The 20887-nt window shown below is 33.9% G+C and overlaps 1 protein-coding gene and 1 long non-coding RNA gene across 10 annotated transcripts; both read left to right on the forward strand.

The window, feature by feature from the left end:
- The first annotated feature begins 3771 nt into the window (after positions 1–3771).
- On the forward strand, positions 3772–5125 carry LOC127905611 (uncharacterized). Its single transcript, XR_008059769.1, has 2 exons — positions 3772–4060; positions 4878–5125. It is a non-coding gene; the product is annotated as an uncharacterized LOC127905611 (long non-coding RNA).
- Positions 5126–12890: 7765 nt separating this feature from the next.
- On the forward strand, positions 12891–19765 carry LOC7471443 (65-kDa microtubule-associated protein 6). 9 transcript variants are annotated; one of them, XM_024607091.2, is made up of 13 exons: positions 12891–13445; positions 13668–13789; positions 15175–15378; positions 16270–16536; positions 16822–17037; positions 17114–17269; positions 17345–17504; positions 17606–17757; positions 18005–18092; positions 18168–18241; positions 18347–18421; positions 18667–19015; positions 19323–19765. In XM_024607091.2, exons 2-12 carry the CDS (start codon positions 13715–13717, stop codon positions 19000–19002), a joined length of 1803 nt encoding a protein of 600 aa, XP_024462859.1. In that variant the 5' UTR covers positions 12891–13445; positions 13668–13714; the 3' UTR covers positions 19003–19015; positions 19323–19765. The 9 variants fall into 9 exon arrangements, with proteins under 9 accessions (XP_024462859.1, XP_024462857.1, XP_024462861.1 ...); XM_024607090.2 differs by having other exon boundaries at positions 12960–13445; positions 13547–13789; XM_002311514.4 differs by having other exon boundaries at positions 12960–13214.
- The last annotated feature ends 1122 nt before the right edge of the window (positions 19766–20887 follow it).

Here is a 20887-nt window from a genome sequence, read left to right on the forward strand (position 1 = left end):
GGGATGCTTAAATTTTGACACTTTATTAGTAAAATGATTCCTTGCATGTAGAATCATCCAAAATGGTAAAACTTGTTAAAAAGGGTGAACCATTCTGTGTGATATGGATATTAGATATTAGAGTCTTTGAAGATAAAACTTTCGACTATTACCCAAAAAAGAGTCCTTGAATAAGAGAAACCGAGGAACTGTCAGAAAAATCTAATGGTCTTGCTGTCCCAAGTCCTGATGTAGAGTTTTGGAAGAGGAAGGTGATAAAGGTAATAACGCCAACAAGCAGGGAGGGTACCATGCATGGATGACTGCAACCTTGGGACTCCTATTTATAAATACTTGATAAAATGACTCCCTGCTCTTTTCAGAATGTAGATGAGCCAGCCTCGCACCTTAAACTGGGATGCCTAGGCATGCTGTAAGTAATCACATGGTGATGCTCAATTCCATAGATTTAAGATTTTCCATAAAGTGGGTGCCTGGGAACACATGATCAATGGTGATGCTCCTGCAGGTTCTTCCAGTTCCATAAGTAGAAATGGTCTAGACTCGGAATTAGGTTGCCAGAATAAGTAGGTGGCTCCAACTTTATGAGTTGTGATGCTCCTTCTGGTTCTTCCTGTTCCATAAGTAGAAATGCTCTAGACTCAGAATTATTGCCAGAACAAGGTAGGTAGCACTGTGATTTAGGTACCATATGTTTGTTTTGGATCAGATAATATAGGTGCCGCCTCCTATCAGTACATTACTGCATCCGTGCTTCGGCATGAAATTTAGTGATTCCAAACCAGAGCCTCTTAAGTGAGGCAGGCCCATTTTCTTGTTCGGCCTTAACAGCAGATGATATATATCATCATGTACTATCTTGACATTTCATTCATTGAACCTCATTGCCCGAATCTTTTGTGACAATTGCAAACCAAGTTTCAAGAGATTGATATCCTCCTACCCTATTAATTGGGCGCTTGGTCGTCATCAACCCTATCATCTTTAATTCTCAGCCAACAAAGATTGACTGCTGACCACCGGCTGTATAGCATCAATTTAGTGGTCCAGAGTGCAATCTGTTCATGATCCACACGGAATCATTGCTGACACATAATATTACTATTTAGAAGGTAATTTGATACTTTAAGTCGCAACAACCGTGTGCCATGCCTTAACTTTTCTTTCTCCAATCTCTATCTTGGATTCTTCCATTTGGTGTACTAGAAAGATGTATCCACAATATTCCAAGTTATGAATCCTCCTCCAGGTTTCTTTCCTTCGAATTGACCTCTCTCTCGTCAGCTGGATGTTAAATGCCGAAGTTTATACAAACACCCCCATTATTGCCCTGCAAGCCTGTAGTGAACTGGTATCCATTCATGTCAAACTTCATATAATTTGCTCGTCAAAATAAGAAAGTTTGATTCAATTCATATATATAATCAGGTGATTCATATGGTAAATGAGGCTACATTAGATTCAACTCATGAGACTTGAGTTTCTTCTGACTCCTAAGTCGTTTGTTTTAACTAATTCTCTCCCTACTAGCTATGCATGGCTTCGATTTGATTTTAAACTGAGTTTGGTGACTTGAAGTGATGACACCATATAACCATATGATTTAAGATCCGTACCGCTAGTTCTTGAACTCTTCCTGCATTGTATCTGTCACATTAAAAAGAACTAGAACTATTTATTTAGATTTGAAAGATAACATTGATGTTTAGATCGTATATTTGTTAGGTCACCAACAGTCGTGTTTGAGAGAAAAAATTGTCCAGAAGTGAAGTTCATAAGAAGAGCGATTGCTGTCACTTGTAACCTTTTTTTTCCTCCAGCGATTTCAATTATGTTTCCGATGATCGCGAAGTATAATTCTTCTTTTTTTACTATTCTGGATATTGAGCAGAGTATTGCGCTTGGAACTGTTTCTTAAGTTCAACTCACTCTAGGAGAAGTGACCAAGATTATCGATAGAACATATACTTGTCATTCCTTCAATGGTCCCACTTATTCACACTAGTCAGCTCTATGCTAACATATGGTTCTGATTACAGAGTTAGGTAAGGATTTGGCTGTTCATGTTGAGATGCCACCTACACCACAGAAGCTAACCATGATCCAAAAACTGCTTTTGAAGAATACAACCTACCTACTGTATAAGTGCAAAACATATATATAATTTTATTCCTTTTACATTATGTTTTTTTTAATGTGTTTTGAACTTATTAAAAGTTATTTTATGAGTTTAATGTACCTAAGAGACTTTATGAATTAATTTTTAAAAAATAAAAAAATTTACATTTTATGTTTCGGACTTTGATTCTTGTGATAGGTTTTTTACCAAGTTAGAGTCTCGGAATATAAACGTGAGCTTGATCTGAGTTGAAGTGCATATATCAAGCTTTTTGATAAGGTATTATAAGTAGAGATTTAAGTTTATTTGGACCTCTGAATGGACCTGCAAAAATCAGGTTGGAATTTAACTTGCAACATAATTCTCTATTTTCACACTTAATATTCAAACGAGTATATCTAAATCAGGGGATTTAAAAGCCCAAATTCATCTACACATTCAGGACTACAACTTGTATAAAGGTCTCCAGGTTAGACATAATCGTTTTCAAGATGAAAATCCTAATGTAAGATGAAGGACAAGTTCTATCTCCTGATCTAATAGGAAACTAACAATTTGGAAATCTTATCGTTAAGAAGAGATCTGATGGGAAACTAATAATTTGAAAAATAATTAACTTGATTGCTGCAATTTTCATTTTAATTTGTTAGGAAGAAATAAGTTAAGTTAAATTATTCAAGGTTTTGAACGGTTGCTTGGAATAAATTTAATAGATTTGCTCCTAGAGCTATTGTCAAGTGAATGAGAATTGTTTTCCAATATTAAATTTGTTTGATGGTAAGAAATTAATTAGAAAGTTTTGTTTAATTAATCTACTCATAATCTCTTTGATCTCTTTTAACTTTAAGGAATGTTAAATTTATTTACTTGACTTGCAAGGATATTAATTTTACTTCGATGATTAGCAGATTTATAAGAATGAATGTCTAAACCCTTAAACTGAGTTAACGACATATCAATTCATCATTTTTATTTTCAAAATCTTGTTTCTTTAATTTTTAATTTAAATCACCTCTTGTCCTTTTTTAATTCAGTATCTTGTAGAAAAATTAAACAAAATTTCTTCTAGATCTAACCTAATTTTCACAATCATATCATAAAATTATATTATTTGTGATAGTGAAACCAGAGTTCGACGACGGATCACTACTGTTTCGGGTGGTGGGGGGGTGAAAATAAGAGGACCCACATGTGTGAATATCATGGATATTGAGTGGGTATGGACTTGTATGATTATGGTTGGTGATAATGGTAGGAATAAACAGGGATGCCCTCAACAGGCTGTCTGAGAGTCTGACCTTGGATGTGTTTCTTTAAGACTTTAATTATATCGAAAGAGAAGAAACATCATATTTGACAATTTGATGAGGATGGTCATAATCTCTAGTTGGACCCCTCCCAGCACCCATTTTCAGTTATCTTGCTTTCAAGGAAGGTTGATGCTATTCCTTGCATCGCCACCTACTATAATATCAAGCTGCTGGGTCCTTCCTGTATAACCACTTTATAATAATTGTGGATCTCTGCTCTGTGCTCTTCTGTTACTTCAATCATAGTAATATTTTCCCTGCTCCCAACCCTCTATGCTAGGTCTTCGCACAGTTTCTGATTAAACTCGCTTTTTTTTCCTCTTTTTTTTGCCAATTCTTATACCACCTACCCTTTACTCTTGTATTTCAATGCATTTAAGAAATAAAATTATACGGAACCTTAATGATCCCATGGATCAACCTCTAATGAAGTCTCCAGGTTCCGTCGGCATGACCTAGAATCTCTGTCGTAGGTTGAAAGTACACTAACTTAAATGATCTAATTTCAAACCATTCCCATGGGGTTTTGTTATCTCCAAGTATCCTTCTATGTGTACACATAGGAAGACGAATGATTAACTAGACAAGGATGAATGATTTGGTTTGGATGGGCAAAGCATGTCATAGTCAGGTTAGATAAACTAACTCTATTCAAACTTCGATGTTAATAAAGTTTGGCCGAGCTGGATTATGGTCATGAGCCTAATCAAGCCTGTGTTTTGCTAGATCTCCTCTAGATTTTCCCCTAGATCATGATCATCTGTGATCAGTCAAGTGGTTATTACTAGATTGAGTAGATGCCTTTAAGGACATTGGATGGGCTCTGCCTTTTCCTTTTCCTTTTCCTTTTCCTTTTCTTTTTCTTTTCTGAACAATTCTTGTCCATCCCTCTCATGTCAAGTACCAAGAAAAGAAGTACCGTCTTTTATTTTAGCCCGCACGTGTTGGAACTCCTGTTCCTGCTAGCATAGTTATTACAAGATCAACTTTACCATCTTGGACCTCGAGGGTTTTAAATCCTTTTAAAATACTCAACAGTTTCTTTCATTTATTTATTTTTAATTTAAAATGTTATTGTTTTATTTTTTTATAAATAAAATGATTTAACATAAAACTTAATTCCAACGAAGTTTTGATTTCTCAAGTCATTAAGTTGATTTGCAGACTAGTGCCTATTATCAATCATCAACAAGGCAAAATAATAACTAGTGGTTTAACATTTGTTCTTTTTAAATAAGATTTTAAATTTAAATCTTATATATAAAGTATATCATCTTTGAAAGAGTTTTGCTTCTTAATAAATGAACCAACTCAACCAGATTAGTTAGGTCCAATACGCTTCTAAAGGTTTAGATAATAAAAATAAAAACAAAACAAGGCATAAAATGTAGACGTTATTAATGTGATTTGCGGATGCTAAGCATTAATTGATGGAATTTTGTTGACAGATACAGTGAAGCTTGTAACCTCGTGCTAAGAAGAGGATATTGCAGAATTGGTAATGGACATTCTTGAGCATGTGTTCGAGCCTTCATAATCGGTATATCGAAGGGGTATACGATAGCGTGACTGTTTGTCGGTGATTCAATGGTAGGGCCGTTTTGCAAAGTGTACATTATTTGATAACAAGAGAGGGACTGGGGAGTGTATTTTTTAGGTAAAGTGGAACATAATTAAATAATAAATTTTTGGAAAAGATGATTGGACCTTGATGTTTAATTCGAGAATTTACTTTCGGAATCATTTTTCATTGGATCTGCGGGGGTCTACCACACGGCCAGCTGATATCATTTCAAAAGGAAAATAACACTTAAACTTTTTTACCCTTTCTTTTTAATACGTGGGTTCCATTGGAGAAACAAAGGTGAAATGTAAAGATGATATGCTTTTTTATTTCAGCTTCGCGAGCCAGTTTTTTTTTTCTTTTTCTCCCTCGTGTCACGTATATGATTAGGTCTGTATCTCCACTACAACCTGCGAAGAAGAGTAGAGAATGTTGCCACGAGAATCACAATGTTGTCTTGATAGAACTATTAAACAAGTAGAGCAAAATTCAAGAGCTGGGAGAATGGGCATGTGCCCAAGCTAAAGCTAATCTCTTGTCTTTTTGTTACTAAGAACTATGATGGATAAATATTATGATAGTACGCACGCACAACTTTTTTTTAAAGAATGTTTTTCCACTCCCTTTTCCTAACCATAAATAACGGTAGTTTTTACATGTATAGATTAGCGTTGAGACTTGATAGGTTGAAAACTGGCCTGGTAGTTATGTTCATGGACTGGTAGGATTTTCGTGGATTATTTCTTCTCGCATAAGAGGAGAAAAAGGAAAGAAAAGAAGTCCGACACGCACAATATATAAAAAGGAAAATATAAAGATTGGAAGGCAAGGATACCTCGCCGGCATCTACGCTTTCATATACTAAGGCCCGCCACCCTGTTTCAAAAACAAAAACAAGAAGAAGAAGGCCAGCCAGGGTTGCCAAAAGTTCAAAACCAGAAAAGGTAAAGATGCCAAAACATTAATAAACTGCGGGTGAGAATTATCTTTGGCGATATTTTTAATATTCAAAAATCAAAACATCACCCTGTGTGGATGCATGGGCAGGAGCATCCAAGGTCCATCTACCTGAAATTAATATTACTAGATCTTCTTGACAATCCAAAAGGAAATGTATTGGGAGTTTGTCCTATACAAAATGTGCTTAGTACCCTGTACAAGAATTGAATGGATCAAACTAAACCAGGTTGGACCAAATTGGACTTGGATATGATAAAACAAATGAAATATTCTATCTACTGTTGGGTGCCCTTTTTGGTTTGGTTGGTGTGAACAACTCTTTTATTAATTTTGTTTTTGTATTCCGTGGGTATGGGTTAATCACAGCAACAATTCTTTGTAAATTATAAATTTATGTTAGAATGATTTCGTTTATATTATTTCATTAATTTTCATACATAAAATAACTCATTTTTCTATGTTTATTGAATTATTCTGTAAGTCTCATAATTAATAAGCATAATCAATTATGTCCAATACATAATAAACACAATACTTATTTATTTTTCATATCTCATAAATAAAAATATTAATTAATTTTTACCATGGTATCATAGACAAAAACTAATTTATTTTTTTATAGTTACTTTTATTATTTCAATAAAACAAATTTATTTTATTTTTTCAATGATAAAATTGTGATGGATTTGGTGCGTCAAAAACTACATGAAACAGGTAAAAAAAAAAAAAAACTATATTTTCATTTACTCCGTGCTTGTCCGGTGAACTTCTGATGTAGGTGGATGTCCATTACTGACCAGGCAGAGCATGTAAACGTTGAGTTCATTAATAAAAGCTGGCAACGATTTTAAAGGCAGGAATATTCAAGTCTCCAAACATACTCGATATTTAATGATAATATATGCAGGTTGTTAGCTAGCCGTGTCTATTTTACATCATAATATGACATGAGACATGCGACAAAATTTAATTGTCTTAAAAAACTATGTCGATCAAGTTTAACGACCAGAAACATTTTTATCTGATCACAAATCCTGATTTTTATTGGACTTTTCTAGTACATGCATGAACCAATACACGCATAAACAGGGAATATAATAACTTAATCTGTGGTCGTAATCTGATGCTTGCTTGTCATTTAAATTCAATAATCCATCATTTAACACTTTAATTAAGCTTTAAACAAAAACCACTGTCAAGTTTGTTCTAAGGGTTATGGCTGATTATGCGGCCTACCTTTTCAAAATAATCAACACCACATTATTGCAGAAATGGTACTACTTATCTTCCCCACCCAGCGACTCCACTTGTTCTTTTTCTTTATGGAAAAGATTGGTACAATTGAGGTTTTCTGCGTGGACAACGCACCTGCAACACAGAAGTTATTGTCTAGCTTGTCTCGTCTTTCTATCTCTTTATCCATTACTACAGTTGGGTTGTTTAAGCCTGGGATCCTTGTCCAAACTCCGGGTAATTAGGGAAAATCACTGAGGAAAGATAGAAGAGTATTAATTTAATGTACCAACAGTTCATATATTTTACAAGACGAGATGTATGGCTGACTGCAAGAAGAACAACGATAAGAATGTGTTAACCATAATAAAAAAAAAAAAAAAAAAAGTGTTAGCTAAAACCTCTTTGTAAGATTCTTTGTTGGAAGAGTTTTTTTATTGAAGAATTATTATAAAACTATTATTGAAATGTTTAAGGTTTTGAATAGTAATATAGATCGATAGCATCTTCTCTCCTTTTTTTTTTTAATTGATATTGAAAAATCATTGGGTCCGTCATCTTCCTTTTTTTTTTCCATAGCCAGCTATACTTCCTCTTATCTCTGCCCTGCTTCTTGCTAATCTTTAAACAACCTTGTTTGTAATTACCAAAAACACCATGTCCTCCGATGCAATATTATAGTGGTATTTTCTTCGTACCATTCTTGAATTGATGAAGAATAATATTAAATAATTTTTTTAATTTAAAAATTTAAGTGGTTCGTTGAGTTTTTAGTATATAATTTATATAATTTTCTGATATATTTTTTATTTGTATAAACTTACATTATCTTGTATTTATTTTTTTATTAAATAGAATAAAAATAATGAAATCTAAACTCATAATCACTTGAAGAATAAAATTTTCATATTATAATTTTAATTCAAAAACTTAAACAGCTAATAAGATTTAATATATAATTTTCTAACAAAAAAACCATCATTTTCTCGGGAAAGATCGAGGATCTATTTTCGATGATCCATAAGAATTATATGGGATTTTGTATAGCTTCTTTTATTTTGTTTAATATTTATCCAAATATATTATGGATGGATATTATAACCTACTCCGCCAGTCGAATTATTATCACCTCAATAATTATATCGATTAAGATAATCGTATTTTTGCTGGTAGATCTAGCTAGTTGGAATATAGATCATATGTCAAAAAGGATATGTATTTATTATTATAATTATAATTTTTTAGGAACACAGCTATTTTCAAAAATCACAGCCCTACCCATAAAGAGTCACCATTATGACTTTTCGCTGAACATGTACAGCAGGCTATGTATTTTAATCATACCTTTCAAGTTAATAATGTTTAAATATAATATATTTTTACCTTTTTTTATTGTATTAAAGGGTATAAATTATATCTCTTCTTTTTTTCAGAGTTTTTCTATGAACAGTCGCATCTCTTATATAAAAAGTAATGTAATTTTTTCTTTTATCAAATTCATAGATTTTAAGGATTGTGGGAATTGTCAGGTATCTCAATTCCACCTAATAATAGTCAATACTGTAACTTTTCATCATATACATACTTGGAAAATTTATGTCCTTTAATCGCATCCTTTAGATTTATATTATTTATAAATCATAATTTTATCTCTCTTTTTTTCCTTGAAGAATCGCATCTTATTATACAACAAATGTTATAAACTATGCCTCTTTATAATTTTATATTCTCTTATGAATAATTACATCTCTTGCATCAGTAAACAGTGTATTTTTTATTGTCAAATATTATAAACAAAGGTTATAAACTATGCTGCAAGTTTAAAAGACTGCAACTGTTGTCAAATATTATAACTCTACCCCAGAGATAATTATCATTTCGACCTTTCACTGCACATTTATAAAGAATTATATCTTTTAATCGCATCTTTTAATTTAACTTTTTATAGATCTTACTTTTTTATTTTTTATTGTTTTAAATCAGGTTAAAAGGTGTAATTTTCCAAACCAACTTGGACATTGTGATTAACATTTTGATGCGTCATTCATATGGATAATAATTGATGATGATATGGAATCGTAAGTTCGTCGAGGAATTGAAAAATGCATCTCATATACATATACAGAGACACATTCTTGCATTTTCTCGCAAATTGAACAAATTTCCACCACTAATTGTTCATTCTAGAAAGTTCATTTATCAAAAACATTACCAGTTCTTCGCATCCGAGTTCGGTCTTTATAGCCTCGGAAACCTAGAAAGCTTGCATTTCACCCCAAAGACAAGCAATTTATAGAGATCCAAGAAAGTGAGGCATGAGCATCTAGCCTAGGTGTGCTCGGCCCCCAATTATACTACGATGTTTAATTTTTTACTTTCATCACCAGTAATTCCAACATCATATACTGGAAAAAAGATGAAAAATTCATTGAATTCATAGACACTGTAATGCCGATGAAGATTAAAAGAGTGAAATTGTGAGCTCCTGGAAAATAAATATTACAAAGTATTTTAATTCGTTGGTAGCTTGTTCCCCGTGATTCTAACAATTTTGCAAACCACACACACACACACAAAAAGGAATATGAAACTTTTAATACTAAATGAAGGAAAATATTTGATTTTTTCAAATAGCACAAAGACCATGTTCAACGTTGAAAAAAAATGTGAATGCGCGACTGTCCTGCTTGAATATTGTGCATCGGAATTATTATTATTATTATTATTCTAGTGGAATTAGAGTGTTTGAAACGGGAAATTAACTGCTTTGTTAATGAAATTCGAATACCTAATTGCAAAGGAAGGTTGGTGTTTGAAAGGGAAATACAACTACTTAGACATTATTTGGGAACGCGGTGCAAACGCGTTTCCAAAAAATTTAAAAATATTTTTTTGTTAAAATTTATTATGTTTTGTATATTTTAGATTGTTTTGATGTACTGATGTCAAAAATAATTTTTAAAAAATAAAAAAATATCATTGACATGCATTTCGACACGAAAAATTATTTGAAAAACAACCGGGACCATACTTTGACAAACAGTCTCTTAAAAATTTCAATTCGTTCCCATCATATCTGCCTACATTTCTCAAACAAAGAAACTGAAACCAGGGGGGGTAATTGATTGTATAATTTGTATTTATAATAATTAATCCATGATAAGAAAAATACCGTCCTATAACAATAATACAGGATAGGATGGCTACTAATTTACTTCAAATACCTCTATAGTTATCATAGGATAAACATAAAAGAATAAATAGAGAGAGACATACACATTAAAAAACATTTTCATGAAAATTCCTCTTGAAATTTCAAGACAAACACAAAACCTTTAAACTCATGGAAATCTCTTTTATGTAAATCGTTTTATCAAAAATACAATTATTAAATACAGTCTGACTTGATGAATTAATCTAGAATTTAGTTAATTTGTCTTTCAACCGATGTAAAAATATTAATTTAAAATTGATTTGATCTAACAAGTTTCATCCATAACTTAATTAGCTTAATTAAATTTTATTATTATTTTTAAATGCAATTATTTTATTTTTTAAAATTAACATGGGTGTACTTATTTACATTTATCGAGATGAAAAATTATGATTTAAAACTTGTTGTGTTTGATTTTTTTGAGTTCAGTATCTCTGACATTTTGGTCAACCAACACAAAACACATCCATAAAGTCATTTTTTTGAAAAGGTGATTTTGGAAGGGAAAATACATCCACGAAATGAAATGCCAGCTCAGGGAAACGAAAAGTCAACTCAGTTTCTAACTCGCAAAGTACAGTACCCAATGACCATGACCTTCCAGTGTGTTAGAAGTTAGAACTAAAAGTGTCAGTTTATGTTCTCTCGTTCCGTTACTATCCAAGCAGTTCTCATCCGTCAAGAGCATCGCTCCTTGTTTTTCAGTTTTAAAAATATAAACTTAAAAACATATAGAGCATGTACTGGAATATCTTACCTCTTAATTTAAGTTTTTTTTTTATATATATATATATCTCTTACGCTTATTACCCCTTGAATCTTGCTCTTGATAGGTAAAATATAATTTTTTAATTTTTTTTTTAGTTTAACGTGGGTGTCCGGGCCAGCTTGCGCGCACCTCGACTAATCCCACGGGCTCTGAAGTTAACGACCATGTAATTCTCCAGTGGCCATCATATGAGCAACCACATGGCTCGAAACTAAGACTACAGAGGGAGCAAACCTCTTGATCCCAAACTCTTATTATTGGACCACCACCTAGATGGTTATAATTTTTTATTTTTTAATTCTACGGATTAAATATATTTCGAAGATTGATTTGTTTAATCGCGGAAAAAATGTATTTAAAACATGCTTCCTACGTTCTGTAAGGTAGAAAACAAAAATACAGGTGAAGTGTCACAATCCTCCAACAAAATACAGAAACGCTTATTTGTGCAGGGCCATTCATACTCGTTTTCCCTTTATCCAAACACAGCCTTGCCTGTTTCCAAACTACGGGTTTCTTCTCAGGTCACGAAGAAAAATAATTCATAATCTTGAAAATAGTTGTTTTATTTTATCTGTTTCCAAGGTTTTTTAATTTTAAAAAAGCATACTTTATTACGAAATATATCAATTTAATTTAAATAAAAAGTAAAAAAAATATTATTTTATCTTTAAAAATGGTTCCGTAAATAAAAATAATTAAGAGTGAAGAAACATATAATAAGTTAATTATTTCTATGGCCCGAACACAACATGTTTTCTCCACTTACGAAACTAAAAAAGTAAAATCAATAATCCGAGAAAAATAACTAGATGAATTTAATCTTTTATTGTTGAAATTGATGAGACTTTTTTTAAAATCCATCCATTTTATTATGCTTGTGCTCACATACCTCAGACAAAAACAAGGGTATCTTCCCATATCTTCACATCAAGCACATTTTTTTAGAAAATATTTTCATAAAAAAAACAATTAATTTTAATAGAAAATACAAGTCCTCCGTGGATAGATAAATAAAGTGGAATTAAAATTTGAACATTCATCCTTGTGAGTAAGTGATGCTGACTGCTGAGGCATCTTTGTATTTGATTTTTTGCGTGAGTGTGAGTTTGATATTTCAGTTTAAAACATGTTTTTTAAATTTCCTTTAAAACTGTTTTTAATCTAACAAAAATATAATATTTTTTTTTAATGCTCTTCTATAACATGCTGATATATTAAAAAATTATTTTAATATAATTTTAATTTATTTATTTTTTAAAAATCACCTTACATTACATTACTAAACACATACTTAGAAATAATCATCAGCTAAATTTCTTGATATCCATATTATTTGTTACTCATTAAATAAAAAATTCAAATATATATATTTTAAAATTAGATTCGATAGGTTTCAAATCAAATTTAATAATGCCTATATTTTTTTTTAGTTTTATATTATTATTTTTAATTATTTTATATGTTATTATAAAAATACTTTTAAAATAAAATTTACCACATTCCCAGTCTTGTATTCATATTTCATATCATTTAACATCAAGACAACTACTCTGAGTCAGTGCTGAACAACAATAAATTAGCACCGTCCCCACCACGCATCCTTCTCTACGTAAAGTCAACCGTAAGTCTCAAGTGGACCGTGTAAACCACGCTCTATCTTCACGAGATCGGTTACAAAAAGAAGAGAATACCCACTAAATTTCTGTACAGTAATAATTTATGATTTGTTGTGTAATAATATTAATTAAATTATTCAACTCAAAGTTCTTTCTCTCACTCTCTCACCACCTACTGACTGTCGTCACTTCCTTTGTTTGGAAAAGAAAAGAAAGGAGCGAGAGAGAAACCCAGCACTGCTAGTGAAAATATTTTGGAAGCTGCTAATGTGCGCCAGATACCTTTCTTGTGTCAGTCGGTCTCTCTTTTTAAGCTGCCCTGGCTTTTCATGACCTGCTTCTGTTGTGGTTTTTTGTTTTTCTTTACTGATTGGCGCATTATAGCCTCACCTCCACTAAAATTACATATCTTTCACTTGGGGACAGGTCCTTTTCTTTTTTCTTTCTTATTGTTATTAATTATAATAATAATCTCTTTTCTTTTCTTAATTGCCAATCATTATCTTCTTTCTCCTGAATAAGCTTTTACCCTCTCAAGATCCTCTTGGTCTCTTGCTTCCCTTTTTTTATTTCTTTCTAATTTTGAAAAGAAAAGGGAAGAGTTTTAAAGGGAGCTAGGCTGGTGTTGCTAGAGGTTTTAGATCTGAGGAAGCTAAGGTTGTTTGAAGCAATGTCTCTTGGTTTCTTGGTTTCTTTTTGACTATCTAAGTAAACCCACTTGCATCTTTCTACTCCTAAATTTTCTTGGGTTTTTTTAGGGTCTTGACTTCTTGGCCCCTCTTCTTCAGAGAAGCTGTAGTGTTTGGGTTCCTTTTGTTTTTGGTGGCATAAAAGTCTCTTCTTGGGTACTCACTCTGCATTTCTTGCTTGAATTCCTAGGAAGATAGAGAGAGGGGCTACTCGGTAAGTGGTAAACTTTTGTAGAAATGCTGACCATTGGGAGTCCTACTACCAGTTTGTTTACAAGCACTAGCTGCAATACTTTGCTCAGAGAGCTTCAGGTCTTTTTCTTTAATCCCTCTTTACCTTTCTCTCTCTGTCTTCTTCTTTTTCTATTTGAGTTTTTTTTCTTGTTTTTGTTCGCAAAATATGGTGTCTGGGAAGAGAAAAAAAATGGGGGTTTCCTTTTCTTTTCTCGGAAATTTACTTTACAACTTGTAATGATGGGTTTTCGAGAAAGTTTTTAGTGTTTTTTCCTGATAAAAAAGATGGAGCATTCATTGTTTCTTTTATTAGTGTGTATCATAATGGGTCTATTAGGGCTAAGAATTAGGCCTCTTTTGGGCTCTTTGAAGAAGCAACAGTGATCTGCTCCCTAGAGTTTAGAAATTAGAAGTCCTTTTTCTTAAAAAATCAGAGTACTATTTAATTTGTGCAGACATTTAATTATGTAACTTTTCTCCTACGCTTTAAAATTCTTTTTTTGGTAATATTTTTGGTTATTTTTCTACAGATTTTGTTGTCTATTATTCTCATGTTTGATTGGTTCTGTGGGTTGCATTGATGTGTGCGTGTTATTTGGTTTCCTGTATTGATGTTTTTCCTAATTCATCTGTTGTGTTTACTGGGTCTTGAAATTAACTGGGCCACACTTAAATGTTGTTGGATTTATGAAACCTCAATTGCTTTTTTTTTTCATTAATGAAATTTTGATTTTTTTAGAGATGCGCATGCGAGGCCGGGTGACACATGATTACGGGCTATTGAAAGTTTTTTTTTTTTTTTGGGTGGGAGTGGAGTATGGGACACCTCTATTCTGTGAGCTTTTACTAGCTGCTTCCTTAGAAGAATTGTTCACAGTGAGGTTTTGGGGTTACAGTTAAGTTCTAATGTATTCATTTAGACATAATACTTCAGGAAATCTGCTATAACCCCATTCAACTTCTACGGATTCCACTGAAAGTTGCCATTTACCGAATTTATGTATGTAACGAATAATACTGTGTGGGAAGGCGAGTTTGATGCTTTTGGTTGAATTGGATCAAGTAATTGCATTGTAATTTGTTTTTTTTGGGGGGGATTTTGTGAAAATTGATGCGTTGTTTGTCTGTTCTTGCATGTTTTTTGTCTTGATGAGAAATAGTAGTTCAAGGCGGGCGAGTTGGTTGCCTGTGTCATGGTCTATAAATTTTTTAACCGGGTTCCTTGAATTTAGTTGCTTGAAGGGAGAGTTGTTGTCCTTCTCTGAAGCTTGTCACTTGCCTGTTTCTGTATCACAATAGCAAAAAGAAAAAGAAAACAAAGGAATATTTCTGACAGTCAACTGGCTTTCTTATTGTTTGTTTTACCATAGAAGAAACTCCACCTTCACATTTCCCCAAAAGAAAAAAAAAGAGGTGCAACTTCCATTTCAGTAAATTTACTGGCTTTATTGTTCTCTAAGCAGCAAATATGGACTGACATTGGCGAGAGTGAAGCAGAAAAGGACCGCATGCTACTGGAGCTGGAGAGAGAATGTCTGGAAGTTTACCGGAGAAAGGTCGAGGATGCTGCCAATTCCAAAGCACGACTTCATCAGTCTGTTGCAGCTAAGGAAGCTGAACTTGCAACACTTATGGCTGCTCTTGGAGAGCTTAGCGTTCATTCTCCGGTAAAGATTTCACTAAATTAAGTTTTCATGGTTGTTGTATGTTAATTTGGCTACCCTTCTATGCAATATTCAACTTGCACGTCACTTGAATTATTGCTCTGCTCAGTATTCAATTGTCTTTGCAATTGATTTACTCTAGCTTTGTACACTTATTTATGTTGAACAAGGTGGGTGAATTTGCAAGCTTCTCTTCCCAAGCAGACCTAACTGTGTTCTGCTTTGCTGTAATTACTTTCAATGATCCTTCTTAGATAGTTTATAAGGGTTGCAGGGGACCAAAGCTTTACTTAGCCAAAGAGGTTTATCTATATTACTCATCCCATATCCAGAGTCTTATTAGTCTATCTGAACCTTAGGTTACCAAGAAGAACTGCAGTAATATCAACTTTTATGTAAAAAGAAATTGCTAATATGACAGAGTACGTACAAATATAAGTTTTTATCATCCATTCAATCTGTTACAGCACCAGCCAGAGGATAGAGATGACTTTTTTCCAAAAACAAAAAAGAACATTTGTCACGTCATGCATTCATCTCTTCCCAATAATATTTTCTTATCTAAAAAAGAGCAATGTATTTTTCCATCTCTCTATTCCCTCCGTTATCATTTGCAATTTTCTAGTTTTTTATCTGAGAAATTTTAGCATAGGAGGTTATCGTTGAACTATTAACGTTTCTGTGCCTTTCATGTTCCTTGATCTTCGCCCTGTAGTTGGTTTATGGGTGTGCTCATGTCAGTGAACATGTGCTATTTGTCTGCATGTACTGGAAGTTTTGACACTGAAGCAAACTAGGAAGCATCTTAGAAGGTCATTATGACCGTTTTTTGAGAGTGAAATGCATCCTCAGTTGATCACTTGTTCACCTGATTCATTGTGAAAAAAATTTCAGATTCAGACAGAGAAGAGGACTAGATCATTGAAGGAAAAACTTGCATCTGTTACACCAGTTGTAGAAGATCTGAGGATGAAGAAAGAAGAACGGATAAAGCAATTTGCAGAGATTAAGGCACAAATTGAAAAAATCAGCAGTGAGATTTCTGAATATAATAATCTCAACAATACTCTGGTGACAAATATAACTCTAGATGAGCAGGATTTGTCGTTAAGAAAGCTTAGTGAATATCAAACACATCTTCGCAGTATTCAAAAAGAGAAGGTATGCTAATTGAAGTATGAGATGGTTATGAAGTTCTAATTGCTTGCTAACACTATTATACCCCAAGATTTATGTCTCGTGTCAATGGCAATCTGATGCTCAAATCAGTGTATACCTGCAGCATATTTACATCATGGAAAAGGTTGTTAATCATCGCAACCTTTTGTATGCTTCTGTAGAATCTTGCTGGTGTCTTTGATATTTAGGACACTCGTGAAATGAAATCATTGTAAGATGCCATCACACTTTGATAATTCAAGAGCATACTTTGATCTGTTTTTGCAGTCTGACCGCCTTCATAAGGTCTTTGAATATGTGAATGAGGTGCATTCTCTATGTGGTGTGCTTGGGTTAGATTTTGGCAAGACAGTAAGTGGAGTACATCCAAGCTTGCATGGAACCCAACAGGAACAATCCACAAATATAAGCAACAGCACGCTGGAAGGTCTAGAACAGGCCATTCGCATGTTGAAATTGGAAAGAAAAGCTCGAATCCAAAAGGTAATGCACATACATCCATTTTTCAGTATCTAATCTTCTTATACTGGACTAATTGAAGAACTGTTCGAAAGTGCAGCTGAAAGATGTTGCAGCATCGTTATTTGAACTTTTGAATTTGATGGACTCTCCCACAGAAGAGAAAAACAAGTTTTCTAGAATTACTTCTGTTCTTGGATTTGCTGAATCTGAAATCATAGAACCAGGTGTTCTATCAGCAGAGATAATTGAACAGGTTTGACATTTTCTTAATTTGTTATTTATTCTCATTCAGAAAGTAGATCCTTGAATTTACTTGTTCTTTTGGCAGGCATCGACAGAAGTGGAGAGGCTCACTAAGTTAAAAGCAAGCAGAATGAAAGAACTAGTAATGAAAAGGAGATCAGATTTGGAGGGCGTATGCAAAATGACTCATATAGAACCTGATACAAGTACTAATCCTGAGAAATCCACTGCATTGATAGATTCTGGTACATATGTTCTTGTTTTCTCAGGTTATTTTTATTGGTCAATTCTTTATTAAACACATGGCAAAGAATGTTGATTATTAAACCATGCTGTTTTTGTACAGGTTTAGTGGATCCTTCTGAACTTTTGGCAAACATCGAAGCCCAGATAGTCAGAGCTAAAGAGGAAGCTATTAGCCGAAAAGAAATTATGGATAGGATAGACCGATGGCTTTCTGCATGTGAAGAGGAAAATTGGCTTGAAGACTATAATCAAGTATGCAAGGATTTTTCCTTTTCACTTCCTGTATTCATTTGTTAATTGTGCATATGTTGGTTTTCATGTTTGTTGTCCTCTAGCTGTCTTGCTTGGCAGCATGGCTTCAGAACAGATAGTGGTCCCCTTACTATTCTTGTAGCTATAATTTTCTAGAATAACGATGCATAGTAGTTGTCAGTTTGATTCAAATTAATGAACCATGAGTAAATCTATAGGCATTAAGAGATCTATTTTTAAATTTCAGGACACTAACAGGTACAACGCTGGAAGAGGTGCACATCTCAACCTTAAACGTGCAGAACGAGCTCGAGTGACCGTAAGCAAAATTTCAGGTACTGATTTCTTTGATTACGCAACCGCTTGTCTGAATCTGTAGCTTTTCAGAGCTAATGATGTACTCTTTGCAGCAATGGTTGACAATCTGATATTCAAAACCCTAGCTTGGGAAGATGAAAAGAAGATGTTATTTCTCTATGACGGGGTGGGTATTTTATTCAGAGTCTCTCTCTCTCTATTCATACACGCGGGCGCGCGCACATTCAGTGGCTTTATTTCTCTCATAAAATTGTCCTTTTGTTCTCTGCAGGTTAGATTGGTATCTATACTGGAGGATTACAAACTGACCAGACAACAGAGAGAAGAGGAGAAAAGGAGATACAGGGTAATTAATCTGTGACATGTTGATATATTAATGGCATTGTGTAATTCCATGGTGTTTCACAAACTAAATGATTTCATAAATGGAAGACATGACGATCGGTTTTTTCTTGCTATTTTGACCTGTCTCCTGTTATCTAGAAAAGATTAACCATTTAGATTGACCCTAAAATATGTTTTCATCAAATTGCTATTTTCTGAAATCATCCAGCAGTGAATTTGTTGACAGTTGATTGTCTAATTTCACAGGACCAAAAGAAGCTCCAAGATCTACTGCAAACAGAGAAGGAAGCCATGTATGGGTCTAAACCCAGTCCACGGAAAACTAACAGTTTTAGGAAACCAAATGGTTATCGTGCAAATGGAAATGGTTCTATGACTCCCACACCTCGTAGGAACTCATTTGGAGGTGCAACTCCTGAACTCCTCACTCCTCGATCCTATTCTGGACGTCAAAATGGCTATTTCAAGGAAATGAGAAGGCTGTCTACTGCACCGTTGAACTTTGTTGCCATATCAAAAGAGGAAACGATGTCATTTGCATCTGTTTGTGGTTCTGAGCCTGGCTCTCCTCCGCAGGGTTAAGTGATTTGGAATGGTATGCTTTGCTTTCTCTTTAGCCTAGCCCTCTGCCTTTTTTTTTGTTTTAACTCTTGTGCTATTATCCTTTGTGTCAACCTGATATGGATTATAGACAATTGATGGAAAAGAAAAGGTACATTAGCATGATTTTTATAAAAATGATGAACGCTGGCTCATCTGTCTTGCAAGGCAAAAAGGAAACTTTTTGTCTTGCTGTGTCCAAATTACAATGTTGTTTCTTGACTGAAAATTCCATTTGCTAGTTGAGTTTCCTCTCCACCTTAGTTGATCACACCATTAATTATATGATAGTTGTCATGCAGGAACATGGGACCTTGTAGAAGTTTGATGACCTAAAACTTCAATTCTAGCTGTGGAACTTTGTGAATATGAAACAGATGTACACTAGTGTATGATTGTGATCATTGTTAGGGGTTCTTGGAGAGTGGTTACTGATGTTGAGGAGTCCACTGGGATGCTATTTTCTCTGAAGAATATCAGCTTGTGGAAGGGGTGACCAACACCGGTAGATACTAGTTTGGAAACATCAGCTCTCGTTCAACAATACAGGCATTATGTTAGTTTCGTGATAGTACTGACCATGTTATGTGGGTTTTGCTTGTGCTTTGCGAATGTGTATATTATGGATTCCAGTGTGATTGTCTATCATTTGATGTTTAGGAACCTTGGTATATTTGGAGAATGCATCTTTTAGAAACTGTGGTGCGATAGGTTGACAAGGAATAAATGTTTTGACTTGGTGGAAGTTTGTCTTGTTTGTCTTTCTTCTGTGGAGTTCGTTCAGTTTGCTGTTCTTCACAGTACATTTTTGTACTTTTAACCTCTGCCTACCTGCAGCTTGTTGCTTGAGTCGTTGCAAATGCTTAGTGGGTTTTGCGTATGTTTCATCTTGCATGAGCGTTGCATAATTTACTGTGCCGTTTCTTTTGCTGCGATGAACTAGAGGGTGAGAATGATTTGTCACCGAGTGTTTAATCATACACGTAATCTGCGAGTGACACGGGCAGAGTATGATATCGGAATGACTGTGATCTTGGTAGTTGAATGCATGCCAGTGAAAAATGTTCTGCAAGGGGACAAGTGGGACAATGCTGTTAGTAATAAACATGGACAAGCTACAAGTACACAATGGAACGCAACATACGAATCAGTGCTGATACGAAAATTTCCTGATTAGCAAGGACAAAATAAAGCCGTTGAGCCGTAAATGTAAATGGGGCCACCGTCGACGGTAGGGATTGCGATGGACCAGGACGGGTTCTTTTTTATTTATTATTTATTTTAATGTATCAGCACTTGACCTTGTAAGTTTTTAACCATCACCTGCATCCAATCTGCACGCGGTCAAATTGGATGAAAAACATTTTCCATCCGTCAGGTGTCCCCTGAACATCCAAATTTTTTATTTTAAAATTTATCAAGTTTTAAAAAATTACAGCTTGGGTCAATATAAATTCTCAAATTGGATAAAAGAAAAGGCCAAACTATTTTTATTTTAATATATGAAAATACCAAACTACCCTCGTGAAACTCAACAAAAGACATAAGAAATTCTCTCTTCCAAACATGATCTCTCTTTTTAAATATCATTCTCTCTCTTTTCATAAAAATCTAACTCAAATCAAAACCAAAATGTAGTATTTTAAAGCATCACCACCGAGCTGATGACAACAATGATGATTACGATAGAGATGATGCTTAAGTTTCCAAGGAGAATGCCAAGGGAGAGGAGAAGAAAGTGAAGTCGAGGAAGCCTAAGAAACCTAAAAATTGATGCCGCCGATCTTGCTTTCTTTCTCTCCAACATATCGGTAGGTGCATGACCGTGACTTGGAATGATCTAGTTTATTTTGAGGAAATGGTAATT

This window comes from Populus trichocarpa, chromosome 8 (assembly GCF_000002775.5).
Source record: "Populus trichocarpa isolate Nisqually-1 chromosome 8, P.trichocarpa_v4.1, whole genome shotgun sequence".
Taxonomy (NCBI): Eukaryota; Viridiplantae; Streptophyta; class Magnoliopsida; order Malpighiales; family Salicaceae; genus Populus; species Populus trichocarpa.